At 42.2% G+C, this 17,929-nt stretch overlaps 1 protein-coding gene and 2 long non-coding RNA genes across 3 annotated transcripts; 1 reads left to right on the plus strand and 2 right to left on the minus strand.

Annotated features, from left to right (window-relative positions):
* The first annotated feature begins 660 nt into the window (after window positions 1-660).
* LOC134441202 (interferon-induced protein with tetratricopeptide repeats 1B-like) lies at window positions 661-9,205 on the plus strand. Its single transcript, XM_063191396.1, has 2 exons — window positions 661-701; window positions 7,754-9,205. Exons 1-2 carry the CDS (start codon window positions 697-699, stop codon window positions 9,084-9,086), a joined length of 1,338 nt encoding a protein of 445 aa, XP_063047466.1. The 5' UTR covers window positions 661-696; the 3' UTR covers window positions 9,087-9,205.
* A 2,728-nt stretch (window positions 9,206-11,933) lies between these two features.
* Window positions 11,934-13,244, minus strand: LOC134441174 (uncharacterized). Its single transcript, XR_010033107.1, has 3 exons — window positions 13,006-13,244; window positions 12,842-12,913; window positions 11,934-12,759 (listed from the first exon to the last, which is right to left on the minus strand). It is a non-coding gene; the product is annotated as an uncharacterized LOC134441174 (long non-coding RNA).
* Window positions 13,245-14,222: 978 nt separating this feature from the next.
* Window positions 14,223-15,475, minus strand: LOC134441182 (uncharacterized). Its single transcript, XR_010033109.1, has 3 exons — window positions 15,302-15,475; window positions 15,138-15,209; window positions 14,223-15,055 (listed from the first exon to the last, which is right to left on the minus strand). It is a non-coding gene; the product is annotated as an uncharacterized LOC134441182 (long non-coding RNA).
* Between the last annotated feature and the right edge of the window lie 2,454 nt (window positions 15,476-17,929).

Below are 17,929 nucleotides of genomic sequence, written 5' to 3' on the forward strand. Positions count from 1 at the left end.
GTGGTGGTGGTGTGTGTGTGTGTGTGTGTGTGTGTGTGTGTGTGTGTGTGTGTGTGTGTGTGTGTGTGTGTGTGTGTGTGTGTGTGTGTGTGTGTGTGTGTGTGTGTGTGTGTGTGTGTGTGCGCGCGCGCGCGTGCGTGCGTGCGTGCGTGCGTGCGTGCGTGTGTGTGTGTATCTCATACACGCTAGCAGTGAATACCTTACAATGCTTACATATTAGCATTTACTTTAAAAGGTGTGGCACTGGTGCCCCATCCTTCTCCATGACTGAGGACAGAGCAAGTGCCGTCTCACACCCAGTTGGGCTGCCTCCTTTCAAGAGTGAGGTACAAATGCATTTTTTTTGTGTGAATTGTTGAGTGCTGTGATAATGACAATGGGAGTTCCCATGGCACTCACCCAGACCCCCCCCCCCCCCCCCCCCCCACCCCACCCCCCACACACACACACACACACACACACACACACACACACACACACACATGTGGGTATGTGCGTATGTCTTTCATTCTACCAGCACGCAAGCTTACATTCCTGTCTTAGTGGTGGAACAGTTTCATTTCTGCCAAATGATTATCATTTTTAAAGGTGTGGGTGTGGTAGCATACAGTATATATAGCCTACATCTGACATGCAGTTCAGTAGAATACCTACAAGAGCTGGAAAGAGTCAACAGGACAAAAGAGTCTCATCACCATGGCGTAAGGCAATCTTCATATATAAGTACATGATATTTATGGAAGGACATGTAATACTGAACGCAGGACAATTGACAGTGTTTGAAAATGATTCAGTTGTGGTTCAGATTTTTGTTAAATGTCACCACCTACAAACTGACAGACTCAGATGTATAATTTCCGGGGATGACTTATTATGAGTAAACCAGATATTTAACTGTGGAGATTGGTTTTGGAAATTTGAAGATGAACTTGGGATTTAAAAAGCCATCCTAAAATTTAAATTCAGCTTTGGATGTCCAGTTCCCAGGTCAATTTGTAGGTAGCCTGGAGGTTTACTGAGTTCTCGTTTCACCTGCATCTGACATTATGGGCATTCCAGCCAACCCATCAGTGAACAGGGGAGGGATGAGGGAGGCGGTGAACGATGACAGGCAAATTACACATCATGATCAAACATTAGCTATTAGTCCTGGACCAGCCCTGTAGACCCGTTCGCAATTTTGAGTTGAGGGCGTTTCTCACTGGATTTGAGTTAGTGGGTTCCTAGACATTAAAAATCACGGAGGTGCTCGTCCACCATAGTGCCAGATTTTTCACAATATGGCCGCCAAATATTGCCGCAATTGCCTATGACAAATATCTGTCTTTTTACTTTTAAACTGTTTATACACATGTCATACATACATTCTGACCAATGTTTGGAGAGGAATTCAATTCTGACAATTACATGAGGAGGATGTGTGATTTTGACCTTAAAAGGTCATTGCCAAGGTCAAATTTGCTATTCTGAAGAGCGTTAATAGACTTCCATTGTAAAAATGAGAGACAAATGATCAATTATGGCATGAGGAGTTATTTGCTGATATTACTATGATTATTTGTGTCAGTATAGTCCTTAAAAGGTCAAGGTCAAGGTCAATGTCAATGTCAAGGTCTTTTCCCTATTCTGAAGAACTCAGCCATGTGCTTGCCCATTAAGTCATTATTAAGAATAAGGAACTGCCACTTAATGTAAATCTAACATTTCTAACATTTAATATTTCTTAACACTTGATGGACCATCATAGCATAAATAATTAATGAATAAATGTGATGATAAAGACCTAGGCTTAAATTAAGCCAAAAACACAATACATTTACTAAGGTGGAACATTGTAACATTGTAGTGATTTATTTATTTTAACTCAAAAAATCATGTTATCATTATGATATCATATCTTATGATAATGGTTTCAGGCATTTTAATGGCAGGAGTATGCCAGGTGTGTGCTCCTGCCACCCATGTTGCTTAGGCTCATGCCTTATTTTGGGGTCCTTGGTTCTTGCAAGTATGTTGCAGACTCTATGAACTAGAAATGCCCCTCTCTGAATGTGCCCTCTTATAGCACTACTGATGGGAGGAAGAGCATTGATTCCAGCACCATTGCTGTACATTTCTTCTCTGTGATCATCAAATATTACAGCTGTTGTGGTTGATCTGGCCCCAGCCCAGACACGCACCAAGTACTTCTCAGCCAATGTTGCATCCTACTCAGTCAATATTTTGGCCTCTCCAAAGTTAACCAAGTACTGGACTGGATCAGAAACCATGGCTGCATGTTTAGTCCCAACCTCATGCAACCCCCCTACTCATGCAATCATCTCCTTACAGGATATGTTCTTTGATCACAGTTTTTGTCAGTGACACTCCAAGATGAGAGACTAATTGATTGAGGGGTTAGATTCTCCTCATCTAACCAGTGCCATACTGCTGGTAAATCTCCTGCATACCAAGTTCTTGGAAATATGGGCTGTAGTGGAGAAGCAATGCAAATGTGTCTGTATCATTTGAGTCCATAACAACTTTTCTGCTTCACACGAACAGCCCACTCAACATGCACCAGCAACCTGGCCTAAGCCTCATCAACGCAGTTCAAGAGCTCTGGAATCTCTTCACCATCAGCTGACTTTGCTGGTAGCACCTCTTCATCAACAACAACAGGGCTGACAATGACAGTAGTATTGCCTCTGGTTTGATAAAAAAATAATGTCTGGAACTAACAATTGGAGATTTAGCTTGTTCTACAAAGAGGCCCAGAACTTATCAAGTTGGTGAGGAATGGGTGTTTGTCCGTTCATGCCAATGATGTCAACGGCTGTTGTTGAGTTGGTACGCCCCATGCGCTCACCTTTCTTCAATGACATCTCAATGTAGGAGTCACAAGATGGATGAGCTCTGGATGTCACCAGAGGGATATTGCTGAGTTGATGATGGCATTGATGACAGCCAGAGGCATCTGACGGATCTTTGACATGAAGTCTACCCGAACATGAGGGTAATAAGTAGACTCAGAGCTTCATTGGGTGAGATTAAGGTGAGGCTCAATTTCACTGACAAGCTTTGACTTGTTAACAACCAACGGAAGGTCACCATCTAACAGGGGTGATGCTGAAAGGACATAATGAGATCTGCTGAATACTCATGCCCCGTTCATCAGCAATGTCCATCCTCCTATGTGCCTCAGCTATGTCTTTAGATGAGACCAACTTCTGCTCCTTTACGATGATTGCTGGTGTCTTCTATGGTTGATCTTTGTACTGCAGAAGATTCCTTTTTGAAACATTCCACTTATCTAATGTTCATGAGAACCAACCTATCCTGCCTGTATAAGCTGAAGACAAGCTTGCAAGCAAGCTTTGGAGACGGTTGCGCAGGCGAGGTGTGACAACCTGGTTGCTGAGCAGATTGTGCAGTGGAACGGGTGCATTAACGGTCACTGAGTATGGATTCTGCGGATCAACCACAACGTCTAGCAACAATGACACATTTCAGTTGAATGTAAGGCGTGGAGTGGTGCTCAGTGCATGTTGGAGGTGGCATTCTGTCCGCTTCAAAGTGGTGTTGTTGGTGAGAAAGTTGAGGACATCAGTGATCATTGTAATCTGATGGAAAGAGCTCAAACTTTGCTGCAACATTAACATTGCGTGTGGCTCCTACTCCAAAGTGCCCTCCATGACCCTTAAATAATCTCTGAATGCTGCTCAACCTTTATGTCACCTCCCACAGCACAGAACTAGCAATGGCGATCCTGCACAACCCACTGACCTACAGAAAAGCAATGGTACAGCTCAGAATGTGTTAACACTAGAATCTTGATTTGTTCAAGATACCATGATCCATAACATAGGTAATTAATGCAGTTACGTACTGCAAAGATTGGCATAGGACGTTATGTTAGCCACATATTGATTCATTTTCCTTCTCTTTCAGAGACAACAGCATTTTTAATGATGGCCGCCAAATCCAGCCAAACCTCAAAGAATTGGCAGAGATCTGACTTGTCTTGATTCAAGCTCTCCACTTGCTCAATCAAGGCCTCAAACTCAAATTCTGGGCAACTGAAGCCAGTGAAGTGTGCAATGCCTGTATGCATCAATGCATCATCCAGGCCAGAACCTCGAGGCAATTTTCCCTGATATCTGAGAATAACACGTGTCCAATGGAAAGGGCCAATACAGCGGAAGAGATCCTTGAAGTGCTCCATCTCATGCAGGGTTCATCATACCAAACTGCCATTGATGCCTGGTTCATCTGTCTGTGAACACCGGAAGTTGGATAGGCAGTCTGACAGTGGCACACTCAGTAATGGGTCTTGGTATTATAGGAAGGAAGCCAGCACGCATCATTGGCACCACAGCAGATGAGACAAGTGTGTGTACAGCAGCCCGCATCAAAAGGTCTCCTCCTGACACACCAGAGCGAATCAGGCTGATCAAGAATTCATGCTTTCCTGATAAACCTTTTGCAGTTGCAACATTCAGTAATGTTGCTTGCTTGTTTTCAGGATGCAGCAGCATGTCTGGTGGTAGGGCCGGTCGAACCACTGGCTTTGCATGATCAGCTACCTCTTGACATGGTAAATTCCTCTGCAGTATATCATCAGCTTGGCTTAATTCTGTGCCCGACACTGGAGACTTTTGAAGGTGTCTGTTCACTGAAGCATCTTGAAACAGTAATAAGGCTGCATAGTGTGAACCCTTGGTACTAGAAAGTGATGATTTGTCAGCATAATCAGAGTTGGATACCTGCCAATGTATAATCCTCCCTTGTAAAAGTGCTTAGTATGGTTTTCTGTCGGTTTTTCGAGCATTCCACAACATAGCTAGCAAGAAGACTGGTCAGATCTGATTGTCTGGTAGCTTGAACATGAACCAATCCTGTGAAAAGTTGCGAGAAGGTTCTTGATATGAAGGCTTTTGCTGTGGGAAGCATCATATGCAATGGTGTTCGCCTTATTCTGCTTTGATTGTTATGCACAAGCATTTGAAAGAGGCAGTGAAGTTGTGTACTCTTGTGATGTCTGACACACTTCTGCTCTTCTAGTGGGGGATCCTATCTGTGTTGACTGTTGCAGTGCATGTGCTGTCCTGACCTCTGACTGTGTGGAAGTGTTAGATGGCCGAGTTGTTCAGAATAGGGAAAAGGCCTGGAACATGACCTTGACCTTAACCTTGACCTTGACCTTTTAAGGACTATACTGACACTATACTGACACAAAATAATCATAGCAATATCAGCAAATAACTGCTCATACCATAATTGAGAATTTGTTTCTCATTTTTACAATGAAAGTCTATTGACATTCTTCAGAATAGCAAATTTGACCTTGGCAATGACCTTTTAAGGTCACATTCTCCTCATGTAATTGTCAGAAATGGTTTCCTCTCCAAATATTGTTCAGAATTGATGTATGGCATGTGTATAAACAGTTTAAAAGTAAAAAACACAGGTTTTTGTCATAGGCGATGACGGCCATATTTGGCGGCCATATTGTGAAAAATCTGGCACTATGGTGGATGAGCACCTCCGTGATTTTTAATGTCTAGGAACCCACTAACTCAAATCCAGTGAGAAACGCCCTCAACTCAAAATTGCGAACGGGTCTACAGGGCTGGTCCTGGACTATATTGGAAAATGGCAGAACATTTACAACTTAAAAAAATGTCACCCTCTCGTATCTGGAATTGGTGTTCATTTCAGTAGCCCCACCCTCTGTCTGAACTGGGTAAAACCAGCTTAATTTGTTGGTGTTCAATATCAATAACTGTTTCACCAGTCAAAGCTCCATCTTGAACTACGTTACCTGATCAGAAAATATTTTATAATACTGTAATAATGATTCTGATTGATACGCTTGACAAACATATATTACTTTTTGGCCTTAGCCAGTTTGAAAAGCAGGAAGGAAATCTCACACAATACACCTTTGGGTACTGTTTCCACGTAGCAGGATATTTTCAAACTGTTTAGGAGGAAACGCAACATGTGGATAAAAGTTAAAAACTCCATTGTAATATGTGTGTTATAGACCCCTAAATGGGATATTTTTAAAGCCAGATTTTTTGTATGTCGATTGTAAAACTCTGGCTACGTGGAGACGGAACGGAAGGCCAAAACCAATGAATTTTCAAAAATAGGCTAGGTGCAATGTTCCCTCTAAGCTGCGCGACTGCGTAATTGCGCACTGCTCTCATGTTCTCAGCGCAGAGCAAATCCATGCAGCGCAGGGATTTCCCCCTGGGATCAATAAACGATACTCTACTCTCTACTACTCTACTCTACTAAACAAGGCGGCAAATTTGTGTGGAGAGGCAGTTGATGGCCGAAATTTCCACTCATTGTAGCTTTATAATAACATCCAATCGAAATAAAACATATTCTTTAGATATGAAACATCTATCTTAATGAACTTTGAGATGGTGGTAGGTGGTATTCATAAAAAAAAGATTTGTGAATGTGTTGTACATTCTGTAGCCTAAATAAATTACTGATCCATTACTGTACTGACCCCAAAGGAAAATTAAGGATGAATAAAGTAGCTTAACTCTATAACCTAGGTCATTTCTTTTTCCGTAAACGTAGTAACAGCTTTATTATGGGAACTGTAATCTGATTGAATCTATTCTCATAATCCTGTCACAGTTTCGGTTTCTCCCTTTCTGTCTGTGTTTGCAGAAATGAAACCAAAGGAGAGAGGCATTTCCTTGAAACTGGTATTATATTATAGAAGCTAGCGACACCATCTTAATCACACAAGTATGTGGACATACTTGTCATAGTCAGTTGCATAATATTCAGTTACAGTTTGATCATTTTTATTTGCCACTTTATGTTCAGAATTATCACTAGATAGCTGTGTACCAAGATTACCAATTGACAACAAGGCTTTATAGATCAGGTGGCAGCACTGATAATAATGACCATTGAACGTTGGAATGAATACACAAATTTAAGAAAGAAAGAAAGAAAGAAAGAAAGAAAGAAAGAAAGAAAGAAAGAAAGAAAGAAAGAAAGAAAGAAAGAAAGAAAGAAAGAAAGAAAGAAAGAAAGAAAGAAAGAAAGAAAGAAAGAAAGAAAGAAAGAAAGAAAGAAAGAAAGAAAGAAAGAAAGAAAAATAAGATGTTTATATGGTTACTGGAACACTACAATTTATTCCTGCAGTGCTGTTAAGTTTTTCATCCAAAATATTGCAATATATGCTTGACTGGTCATGCTCATATCTGTGATGCTGACCAAAGTTTCACTTACAGAAGAACTCTTTTACGTAAAAGTTTAGCAAAAGTTTTTATAATGGGGACTAGCCTAATGGACTCTCTCCATATCAGGCTGTCAGATTAGTTCTACGTCTATGCCGTGCAGTTTCAAGGGAAGTCCTCTCGTTGGTGTACAATAAGCGTGAGTGGCATCCTGGTTGGCCTCGGTCCAGGGATGTTTAACATGCGGGATGAGATCCGCTTCCGCCCCCATTGTATAGGAATGTAGCTGGGTGCTCTAGGGAATGGAGGAGTAGGGGGAGGAGGTGGGACAATCCGGAAGCCTTCACGCAAGACAGGTGAAAGGGAAAGGAGGGGTTTAAATATCTTTGACTTTGTTGTGTGCAGTCCATGTGTATCTTCTATTATCTTTCTCTCTGTTAATCTGCTTTACTGTATATATATCACCTGTCTTTCTGCTTGTCTATCTGTCTGTCTGTCTGTCTGTCTGTGTGTCTAAATGCCTGTCTGACTGTTTGCATGTCTCTCTCTCTGTCTAGTGCACAAAAGACTACTATGATGGAACGCCTGTCGCAGCTGCAGTGCCACTTCACCTGGACACTCAGTGACAACGTTAGACGTCTTCGTGACACGCGACACTTCCTGGAACAGAGCATTGAAAGCGACTCCCTCTCCTGGAAGGGCCAGCTGTACAACGTGCTGGCGTACATACACTACAAAATCGACAATTCCACAGAGTCTACCGAGAACGCGCTAGCATGCCTGCGAAAGGCTGAGGTGATCCTCAAAGAGCAGGCCACAGATGGCAGAGGACCTGAGCTCATGGTGAACCAAGCCGACCAGGCCTGGGTGCACTATCATCTGGGAGAAATGGCTGACGCCCAGCGGTGCCTGGAGGAAGCTGCCAGTCTCCAGCAGGAGTTCCCAGCTCCACCTGGATTTGAGATGCACCCAGAGGTGCACGGGGAGAAAGGCTGGACACTGATAAAGTTTGGTGCTGATTTCCGGAAGGAGGCAGTGAGTGAGTTTGAAAAGGCTGTGAAAGGAGACTCGAACAGGAAATCGTGGCATAAAGGCCTCATTTTGGCAAAAGTCAAAATGAACAGGGAAACAGGGACAGAGACCTGGAACAAACAGAATAGACCAGACCCATTATTCTTACAACAGGTCGAAAAGGCCAAAGAGGTCGATCCAGACGACATACGCATTTCTATGATCTACTTGATCGCTATGGTGGATGCTGGAAAGAAGCCAGTGGATGAGGCGGTCAGAGAGGCTCACACACTAGCTCTGCGTGTTCAACGTCCTCTTGGAGATCTTTCAAACATTCTATATTTCTTGAGGTTACACGATTTAGAGTCAGCATTGCATGTTGCACAGAAGTTCGAGAAAAAATACCCATCTGACAGGGAAGCCAAAAAACAGCTGGCCATCTGTTACAAACGGACGATTTTCAAATCAGGGCAATCAAATCAAGACAGGGTGCTGATGGAAAATGCCATCAGAGTTTATGAAGATGTTATCAGACTTTTCCCTTTCTACGTAAGGGGAAGAATAGATCTGGCAGCAATATATGCAATGTCTGGAAACACAGGCAAAGCAGATCAGATGTACTTGGATCTCCTCAAAGAAGAAGAGGGCATGGAGCCTGCACAATTACAACTGTTGTACAGTAAATATGCAGGGCACCTCCACTCAATTCAGAGGTCCAGTGATGAGTCTATTGATTATCACAAGAAAGCTGTGGAAATACCTCGACAATCTCCCGACATTATGAGAAGCATCCAGATTCTGAAGAAGCTTGCTAACAACTACAGACACCCCAGATGCGATGAACTTCAGGAGTTTCTGCTGGGACTTAATCACATTTAATTTTTGTGCAATTTCCCATGCAATATGAAAGCAAAATAATAAGATGTTTTATTCTGATGAATGCATGCTAACATACTCCACAAATCATTTTAGACTGACGAAACTACATAATCTGAGGAACATTAAGCGCAAGATTGTATCTCATGAACAACTTTTAACAGCAAGAGCTTTCTATCAACAAGGGAAATATACTGTAGTGCATTCATGTAAGTATCTGGTTAAAAAAAACATTACAGTAGACCTACAGCCTGGTTTCAAAGTAGACATAAATAAATTAGATTGTCATTTACAAGAACTGTCCATACACTGTATTTAGCGTACTTGCCTGCTGCGTGAAATATTTGTTATATGACACTTGTTAAATATTTAAATTAGATGATCACGAAACAATCATGTCAATGTGCAAATGATGTAAATAAATGCGCAGAAGAAAGAATCTCTTGCCCATGTGTGTGTATATGTGTGTGTGTGTGTTTCGTAATCTTAACAAACTGAGGTTCAGAGTAGTGATCCTTTTATGTTGAGAGGTCTTGCATGGCAGGAACAAATATTCTACCACCTCAATGAGTAGTCTTCATTCCTGCTAAAACTCCTGGATATGCCCTTTTTTCTTTTTAAATTTTAAAAGACACCCTTGCCATTAAAGGGGCATTCCACCGGTGGAGACATGAATATGTATTGAAAGTGGGTCATATATGTACAAACCCCAACTCCGATGAAGTTGGTACATTTGGTAAACTGAGATTAAAATCAAAATGCTAACATTTTCAAAACATTCAATACATTCCTTAGATGGGGGATAGTGAAAAGACAACATATCAAGTGTTAAAACCGAGAAAAAATATTGTTTGAGGGGACACATGTACTCATTTCTAATTTGATAACTGCAACACGTCTCAAATAAGTTGGGACGGGGATCCGTGAAATGTTATAAACATCCAAATAAGAAAAAACAACAAGGAAGAGCATTTCAAAATAAATTGTACTGATGAACAATTTGAGTGTCCAGGTATAAGACAATCACGGAGAGGCTGAGTCACTCAGAATTAAAGATGCAGAGGGAACAATTACCATAGTTATTACATAAAGTTTTGAATTCCATTGATTTAGCCTACCGTGATTGAGTGTATATAAGGCATATTTTTGTCATTAAAATCATTGTATAGGTTCATGACATCATGAAATATATATTGGCTGTAGTCTCACTCTAGCACTCCGAGAATTACAGCTAGTGAAAACTTGACCATATTAAGGACGCTTCATGTGTGCAAATGATAGAGGGGTTTAACATTCCCCTATCCACCCGAGCTCACTTGAAATAGACCCAGACGACATGGGAAACTGTCCTTTGCTTACATAAGTCAGCAGAAGTTGCAGAAGTCAATTCTTTTTGAAAATAATAGAGTCTTGCACATCCTGTGCTACAGTGAAAATTGACCATGCAAGTTGTGTTAGTGCTAACTTCAAAAGTCAGCCTCCATGATGGCATGGGGGTGCAGTAGTACATTGGTTAAGCTGTTCTAACTCACCTGTAGAATTGAATACAGTACTGAATGAAATAAATGGGTTTTAAACAGCATGAAAAGCCACTTGTGCATTACATTTTGAAGGGAGATTTTCGATTACTGCCACATAGTAAGGACAAATTGCATTCTCTACTATGTTTTAACAGTTTAACTCCAAAATAAGGACCAGCAGGACATAAAATGGCTTTTTTGGTCAAGACCTGTCACACTGTAAGCACTACAGAAAGGAAAACATTGAAAAACATGACAAGGAATACACCTACCATTTAAGCTGGTGAAATCATGTCCAAGATAGGAATCAACACTGTTTTCGTATAAAATCATCTCGTCGGTTAATGCTATTAACTGTTAAGTGTTGTTCTTTGTTTTGTTTTTAGTCTTCCTCGACATTTGCTGCCTTTTATTTGTCCCCGTCCCAACTCTTTTGAGACGCGTTGGATTTACATATTCATGAATATCCCCCAAAACAATAATTTTGGTCAGTTTTGATGGCTGATATGTTTTCTTTGTACCGTTCTCCAACTAATGTCAGAACCAGACTTTTTGAAAATGGCAGTATTTTGTTATTATTCACAATTAAGCTTGTGTCCCAACTAGGGATGGTACAAACCGCACCGAAAACCGAAACCGTACGATTCACAAACAAACATTAGTCATCAACGCATGCATGCGCATTTAGACAGCAATGCACTCTGGATGAAAATGCTGCATGACGGTTAGATTTCCTGTCAAACTGCAAAATTTCGGTGATATTGCGTCGACGAGGTGACATGTCACATGGTGTCAAACTATCGTGGGATGAATGCGACTACAGTCAGATCCTGCAACCTCTGCAGTTGCTTATCCCCTTCAACGCTCGTCTGCGGACTGCCTCCGAGGTCACACGCCCATGAACTGGTTGGTCAACAACTCACTCACGTGTGTATATGAGTCTAGGTCCAACCCCCTATGGGAAGGGTTGAAAAGGTGGGAAAAAGACTTGTGGTCTCAACAGAAATCCACCTCTCTTACACTTCCTCCTACAATGATGCAAAATGACAATTTTTACATCATTGTAGGAGGAAGTGTTAAGAGGTGAATATGGATTTCTCCTGTCTCAGGCGGAATTGAGAGAGTGTTGCACGACCATTCAAAAGTATGACTGGGTGTCTATTAATCGAAAGCCTAATGCAAATGGGTGGAGAGTCCCTTTAAGGGTACAACACATAGTTGGTGTAGCCTACATTTGACTCTGTTATATGTGGCCTGCGTTATCTCTTTACCGTAATATTTTTAAGATTTTTAGATGTTTTAATATTTTTAAGATGTTTAGTGACTACGCCACTCTCATTTGTTAGGGTGAGAGAACCCAACCATCAAACACTTGATTTGACTTTCCCCGCAACAGGTTAGTGAATAACAAGAGATACAACTGTCATACAATCCAGAGTTCTTTTTATTTTCTTCTTTTCGTAATGAATCTCTTTCTGAAAATATGCCTCACGGGCTCAGTCACATATAAAAATAGAGCATATGAACATTTACAGTACCTAAAGGCACGTCATCTTAATATACAAAATGTGCAAATGTGCAAGTTATGCAAAAGTGCCAATGGAAATTGGCATTTGCACGAGGGGTAGACCAAATAACAAAAATTGCACGGCAAACAAAGTTAGTAAATCAAATTAAAGAAAACAAACTGCCAAAAGGGCAAAATTGGTAATGGCCACCACACACACACACAAGCCTGTTAGACACACGTCTTTGGTCTCCCCCTACAGCAAGTATAGGTTCCAAAAGGAGTCTGAGATTTAAGATACGTCTCCCAGTAATACTTCAGTGTTCATACCCTAATCATATACACAAGCTCCGTCTTGGCGGTTACTAAGTAGAAACTTACACGAGCCCCTTTGTCTCGGATGTTAGAGTGAAACTTACACAAGCCCCTTCGTCTCGGACGTCAAAGTGAAAAGGTTGTACAGGATGAATCACTCACACAATAGGACAAAACGAAACAAAAGGTTGGGAAAAGAACAGTGATGCCCCCCTTCTCTAGTGACACTGCATCAGTGTAGTCGAAGGCACCAACTCCTCCTCTGGTTCTCTCGAAGCGGCATGCAAGCAGTCAACCACACAGGACACAAAGTGGAAGAACATCACCAGCGACACTGTGATAGAGTAACACTACATCAGTCACAACAGAGACTACGTTCGCACACACGAGAGAAGCGTACAGAACGCATCTTTTACCTTGAGTTTGCCCAGCTCAGCACACCATCCCAGAACAGCAGCCGACCCCACGCCAGCCGCCGATGGACAGGGCTACAATTAAGTTAAATGGTGTCAGTAACCAACAACTAAGTACATTACAATGCACCAAAAAGAGCAATAAACCAACCGAGAAGGACGCCTACCTTTCCTGTACGATGGCTCAACCACAGAGAGAGAGCGGTGTACCCCACGCTACACACTGCAGCATCAAAAACATAGCCTCTTTGCTAGCTAGTTACCACCGGAATGATATACGCTACCCACCGGAAGGAAAAGGGGAGCGTCGTTACCCCGTCAGAATAAAAGTTCAGGATAACCACCGGTTACATACACCCCCACTTTAAAAGGTCACCGTCCCGGTGACACTCCGCACTCGCACACATCCCCGCACACACGTACACACACCCAACAAGCATGCACACACACACACACACACACACCAGCACGCGCATCGCACGCGCATCCAACGAGCGCAACCACACGCACACTAGAGGCCCCCCAGCACATTAACCATCAACAAAGTACACATGCACATAATCATACACAGACACTGCATTATGATCCAGGATGGAGTCACGCCAGGCTGAATGGACATGGACGTTCTTCTTGGACGGTTACTCTCCAGTCCACTACATGACAGTCTGCGGTTGGAGGCCTGCCCATTGCCCCCTGAGTGGGCTGTCGGCGAGGGCTGCCGCTGCGCACCCACAGAGGCCCGTTGCCCATCACGGTCTCTCACCGGGTGCCCCAGATGCTGGCTCCCCCACGTGAAGCCAGCCTCATGCGACATGGACGTTCTTCTTGGACGGTTACTCTCCGGTCCACTAAATGACAGTCTGCGTTTGGAGGCCTGCCCATTGCCCCCTGAGTGGGCTGTCGGCGAGGGCTGCCGCTGCGCACCCACAGAGACCCGTTGCCCATCACGGTCTCTCACCAGGTGCCCCAGATGCTGGCTCTCCCACGTGAAGCTAGCCTCCTGCGACTCCGGTTGAGGTTGAGGTTGCTGGGAAATGCCCAGCCACCTTGACAGCACATGCAGCTGCCCTTGCTGATGCGCTGCCATCTGCTTCAACTCAGACAGTCCTTCCATGCTTCTCTCGCAGCTTGGCCGTCGGCTATGCCAGCACCCCTGCCGGTGATCTCGTCGGTGGGGCCCTCCGCTGGCTGGGGGTAATCACTGTTCTTTTCCCAACAAAACAAAACCAAATGCATACAAAACCCACCACTAACAATTGTAGACAGCTGTATCCACTTAGTTATCCTTTGCCGACTACTGCCAAATGTGGCCTGCGTTATCTCTTTACCGTAATATTTTTAAGATTTTTAGATGTTTTAATATTTTTAAGATGTTTAGTGACTACGCCACTCTCATTTGTTAGGGTGAGAGAACCCAACCATCAAACACTTGATTTGACTTTCCCCGCAACAGGTTAGTGAATAACAAGAGATACAACTGTCATACAATCCAGAGTTCTTTTTATTTTCTTCTTTTCGTAATGAATCTCTTTCTGAAAATATGCCTCACGGGCTCAGTCACATATAAAAATAGAGCATATGAACATTTACAGTACCTAAAGGCACGTCATCTTAATATACAAAATGTGCAAATGTGCAAGTTATGCAAAAGTGCCAATGGAAATTGGCATTTGCACGAGGGGTAGACCAAATAACAAAAAATGCACGGCAAACAAAGTTAGTAAATCAAATTTTAAAAAGAAAACAAACTGCCAAAAGGGCAAAATTGGTAATGGCCACCACACACACACACAAGCCTGTTAGACACACGTCTTTGGTCTCCCCCTACAGCAAGTATAGGTTCCAAAAGGAGTCTGAGATTTAAGATACGTCTCCCAGTAATACTTCAGTGTTCATACCCTAATCATATACACAAGCTCCGTCTTGGCGGTTACTAAGTAGAAACTTACACGAGCCCCTTTGTCTCGGATGTTAGAGTGAAACTTACACAAGCCCCTTCGTCTCGGACGTCAAAGTGAAAAGGTTGTACAGGATGAATCACTCACACAATAGGACAAAACGAAACAAAAGGTTGGGAAAAGAACAGTGATGCCCCCCTTCTCTAGTGACACTGCATCAGTGTAGTCGAAGGCACCAACTCCTCCTCTGGTTCTCTCGAAGCGGCATGCAAGCAGTCAACCACACAGGACACAAAGTGGAAGAACATCACCAGCGACACTGTGATAGAGTAACACTACATCAGTCACAACAGAGACTACGTTCGCACACACGAGAGAAGCGTACAGAACGCATCTTTTACCTTGAGTTTGCCCAGCTCAGCACACCATCCCAGAACAGCAGCCGACCCCACGCCAGCCGCCGATGGACAGGGCTACAATTAAGTTAAATGGTGTCAGTAACCAACAACTAAGTACATTACAATGCACCAAAAAGAGCAATAAACCAACCGAGAAGGACGCCTACCTTTCCTGTACGATGGCTCAACCACAGAGAGAGAGCGGTGTACCCCACGCTACACACTGCAGCATCAAAAACATAGCCTCTTTGCTAGCTAGTTACCACCGGAATGATATACGCTACCCACCGGAAGGAAAAGGGGAGCGTCGTTACCCCGTCAGAATAAAAGTTCAGGATAACCACCGGTTACATATAGAAGAGAAAAGAGGCAACAATTAAACATACTGTACGTGAAAGTTAACTGACAAAGAAGCTCTTGTGTTCATGCACACTCCCCGGCTTTTTTATGACACCTGATTTTTATTTTATTTTTTAAGGAATATGACAAGAACCAAGCTGCAGTAATGGGCAAAACAAGGGCAAAACGTGAATGGGCGAAATTGATACACAATAGGTCATAATCTTTGATGCCAGCAATTCCACTTTATGCTGCATTGAGTTTTCAGGTTTGATACAAAAGGTTAAAAATAAAAGTGAGATACTGTCTCAACCTAAGACCCAATATGATAATCAAATTCATACTTTATTCCCTTAGGGTACACAAATCTCAGCTCCCGAGTGAAATGTTTTTTTGACAGGCTCCAGGCCAATGTTGTTTGGTCAAATGTCATGTCACTACCTGTGAAAGCATGATTTCCCCTGATTGATATCATATAACCCACTTGGTTGTACACCCTAGAGGGGGCATTTGTGATGTGCAATTAATCGGAAGTGATAAAATATAGTCGCTTGCCCTAAAAACGGTTACGGTAAATGATACATTAGAAGAGGCACACAATAAAACTTAATCGAAAACTGCTGCCGTTTTTATCCAGAACTGCAGCTTAAAATGCACTTCATTGCATTCCTTGGGTCTGTTTTGTATGGGAAAATGTGCTAATGCTTTTCCTGTGTGTGGTTTATTTCAAAAGCTATCCCACATCGTTTCATTTTTATGATTTTTCACATTCCAGTCTAGGGTATTAAAGGGTTGAAAATTAAGAGGGTCATTATTTTGGCTTAATATCCAACACAATAATCAATTACATGCTGTAAATGATACATGAAGAGTAATTGGTGAAAAAGTAGCTCACCAAAACACAATAAATCTTGACAGAATGAAATGTCAAGACAAGCACAACAAGGATCACAAGTGTCACGTTTGCACGTTTATTTAAGGATTGGGGGAAAAGGGAGTGAATGCGGGTGCTTCCTACCTCAGTGGCCCATGGGGCTGGTTCCGAGTCACCAGAGTTGGGTCCGGAGTAGGCTATAGAAGTAAGACGGAAGGCAGGTCAAGATTACCGGGGCAGGAGATCAGAGAAGTAGTCGAGCAGGGCCAGGTTCACAGGCAAGAGTCAGAGACGCTTCAAGATAGGCAGGTAACTGGTATTGGTTTGCAAATGGTCTGATGGTACTGAAAAACAGGGCTTGATATACAGAGGGTGATAAGCAGAGAATGTGGTGTAGCTGGCAGGTTAATGAGAGTACAGGTGTGGTGAATAAGACAGAGCAGAGGCTGAAGTAAGAAAACAATTTAGGCCATTTTATTGCCAAATTAAGTTTAGATATATATGCTACGTTAACCTGAAATATTTAATTAGGAATTAACCGACTTCAATTCGGAATAAAGCTTAATTCTGCTTCGAAAACGTCTATTAATTATCAATTCGGAATTAAAAACATCATGTAGGCCTAAACGTAGTGATTGTCAATTGTCAAAAACTTTAATTTCATTCCTCAGGTCAATATATGGGAAAATGTGTCAATTTGTCTCTGTATATAGCTTACTTCAAAGGTTTTGACCCATAATTTGTCAGGTTCCAGTCAGATGCATTAAAGGGTTAAAAGTGCATTTTTCGGCTCAGCCCTTTCCTAGATCTGCAGCTATTCTAATGGGGGCAGCTTTTTTACATTCAAAAAGTTCTTAACATAGGGCTACTCCAAATATTTTCCCAAAAGGTATCACTGCTTGCTAGTTGTCTGCTGATGTTACATAACCTTTTTGGATGTTATTGGGAATAAATTCAGATGTTTTTTTTTAAATGTAAACAAACACCTGCCCACATTACAATGACTAGGATCTCTGAAAAGGCTGAAGAAAAAAATCTCAGGTACTGACAAGTCCAGTGTAGTGTGATCATTACAACTGCATGTTTAAATCGGCTGAAGTTATCCTTTAAAAATACAAAATAGACAAGGTGGGGTGGGGGAGGGCAGGTGCACTTGGACCCCCCCTTTCCATTTAGACTAATTGAGTATCATTCAACGACTGTATAAGTTGTTTTTTATTTAAAGGGACACTGTGCAGGAAATGGTCAAAAAAGGTACTGCAACTATGCTGCTCATTGAAACAAGACTGCCTATTGCCAAATGTGTTCTTTACATGAAAGTTTACTAAGTAATAAACAAACATTTTCTAGTAAGATCCAAGTACAGTCATTTTTGCAGCTAAAAATGGCTATTTTTGGAAATTCAAAATGGCGGACCATGGAGAAGATCCCCCTTTTCATGTATGAAAAGTGTAATTTTTCCAGTCATAATGAATACTTTGATGGGGGTGGTAAGTATTCAAGAAAAAAGGTATATTAGTGAATGGGTAGCATGAATTCTGGAAATAAACAACTAAAAATCTTACTGTATAAGAAGAGCCAC

The sequence above is a fragment of the Engraulis encrasicolus genome, chromosome 24 (genome assembly GCF_034702125.1).
Source record: "Engraulis encrasicolus isolate BLACKSEA-1 chromosome 24, IST_EnEncr_1.0, whole genome shotgun sequence".
Lineage (NCBI taxonomy): Eukaryota > Metazoa > Chordata > Actinopteri > Clupeiformes > Engraulidae > Engraulis > Engraulis encrasicolus.